Genomic DNA, 1,611 nt, shown 5'->3' with positions numbered 1-1,611 from the left:
ACGGGTGTGCCCAGGGCGCTTTTTCGACAAGCGGTTTTTCCCTCAGAGCGTTTCCCAGGCTGCGGAACCCCCGCTGCTTCCCGCGGCAGCCTGCAGGTGCGGTCCTTCTGGAATGCACTGACCGAACGACGCAAAGAGCCGACCCTTCTTTCCGCTAGCTGCCAAAAGGCCTAATCCCCGTCTCGGAAGGGCCTTCTTCCTCCTGGCTGAGCAAAGCTTATTCCTCTGTGGAACTGGGAACTTCCACGTGCCAGGTGATCACAGCAAGCAGGAGGAGGAGTGAAGTTGGTCGTTTCTTGTGCAAGTCAAGATTTCAAGCCCATTTTTTCCATCATCTGCTCATACACCGTCCATGCCATGGCTGCCATCAGAGTCCGCCTGAGGGCACGGGGCACACCACCGCGGAAAAATCCGACCAAGCCAAAGTCCTGCGAGAGGGGACAAACAAACAGCAATCCATCACCACCTGCCTCTGGTGGGTTAATTTCTCCTCAGTTATCACATGGAGCAGCACGGGATGGTTTTCAGCTCAGAACCAGGCTTAAAGAGCATTTAATGCTGCGGAAGAACCTGTAGCACTGTGCAAGGCTACCCAAGACAGCAGGAAGAGCAGTGAGTACAGACGGGAATGCCAGGATGGGGACAACAGATGGGGAAAGCCACACTTGAGCCCAAAGAGAAGGCAAGGCCGTAACAGTTTCAAGAAGACACTTTAGGAAAGTCAGTCCTTAGTTTAAAGCTTGATATTGACAAAAGTGACTTAAAAAAACCCTTAGATTTGTTAAGCACTAAAGTAATAAAAAACTTCAGAGAAAAATGTGCTGTACACAAAAAAGTCCAATGCACAAACAAACAGTTTCCTGGTTCGGAAGAGAGCTCAACACGGAAACGAGGCAAATCTGCCACAACGTGCTCTTCTGAGGGTGGGAAGGGTGGGCTCTGAGTACATCTCCACCTGGGATACGGATCTGGGCATTAATTCTCTTTTAGTCTAAAGGGCTGAATTGGTAACCATGGGTGTCCCACACCAAAGAAGCAGAGGCGGCAGCAGCTGTGGAGTGCAGCTCCTCCGTGCCTGCCGACCAAGCTAAGCTGCAGTGAAGTTAAGATGAAGTAAACCAATGGCTTCCCATCACCACCAGTGTAAGAACCGACACCTGACAGAACTGAAGTGGAATGAATCACCAGCCTGACACGTGAAGAGGGTCAGTGTCTCGCCACCCTCTTTGTACAACATTTCTTCCTTATATCTAGCCTAAATCTTTCTTTTAGTCTAAGCCCATCACCTGTCAGGCATGGAGATCAGCGGTGGGGCGTGATTAGGAGCAATTCACCTCACCTTGTAGATGAAGGCGACGGCCTGGCTGGTCCTGCAGTACTTTTGAGGGGAGAGCTGCATGTGTGTTTTGATGACATCGGCAGGCTGCGTGGCCAGCGAGGCCAAGATTCCCGCAAAGATCCCACAGCCAAAATTGAGCAGGGGCATGAGCACTGGGTCCAGCTGGTCTGCAAGAGAGCAAAGGGAATGCCAATTCCCATTTCCGCACTGACCTGAGCTACAGGTCTGTGATTCTCCACAGGAAAACGTCAATGTCCCACCCAAAGCCCTAC

General features: G+C 51.5%; 1 protein-coding gene across 1 annotated transcript in view; it reads right to left on the bottom strand.

Annotated features, from left to right (window-relative positions):
• Positions 1–305: 305 nt before the first annotated feature.
• SLC25A38 (solute carrier family 25, member 38) overlaps positions 306–1,611 on the bottom strand; it is a 4,047-nt gene continuing 2,741 nt past the window's right edge. Inside the window, exons 5-6 of the mRNA XM_010143712.1 lie at positions 1,340–1,506; positions 306–428 (exon numbers count right to left, since the gene is read on the bottom strand). Coding sequence (XP_010142014.1) covers positions 306–428; positions 1,340–1,506 — 290 coding nt within the window. The remainder of the gene's footprint in view (positions 429–1,339; positions 1,507–1,611) is intronic.

This window comes from Buceros rhinoceros, unplaced genomic scaffold (assembly GCF_000710305.1).
Source record: "Buceros rhinoceros silvestris isolate BGI_N320 unplaced genomic scaffold, ASM71030v1 scaffold16509, whole genome shotgun sequence".
Lineage (NCBI taxonomy): Eukaryota > Metazoa > Chordata > Aves > Bucerotiformes > Bucerotidae > Buceros > Buceros rhinoceros.
The sequence above is the reverse complement of the archived record's forward strand: the minus strand, read 5'-3'. Positions and strand labels throughout refer to the sequence as shown.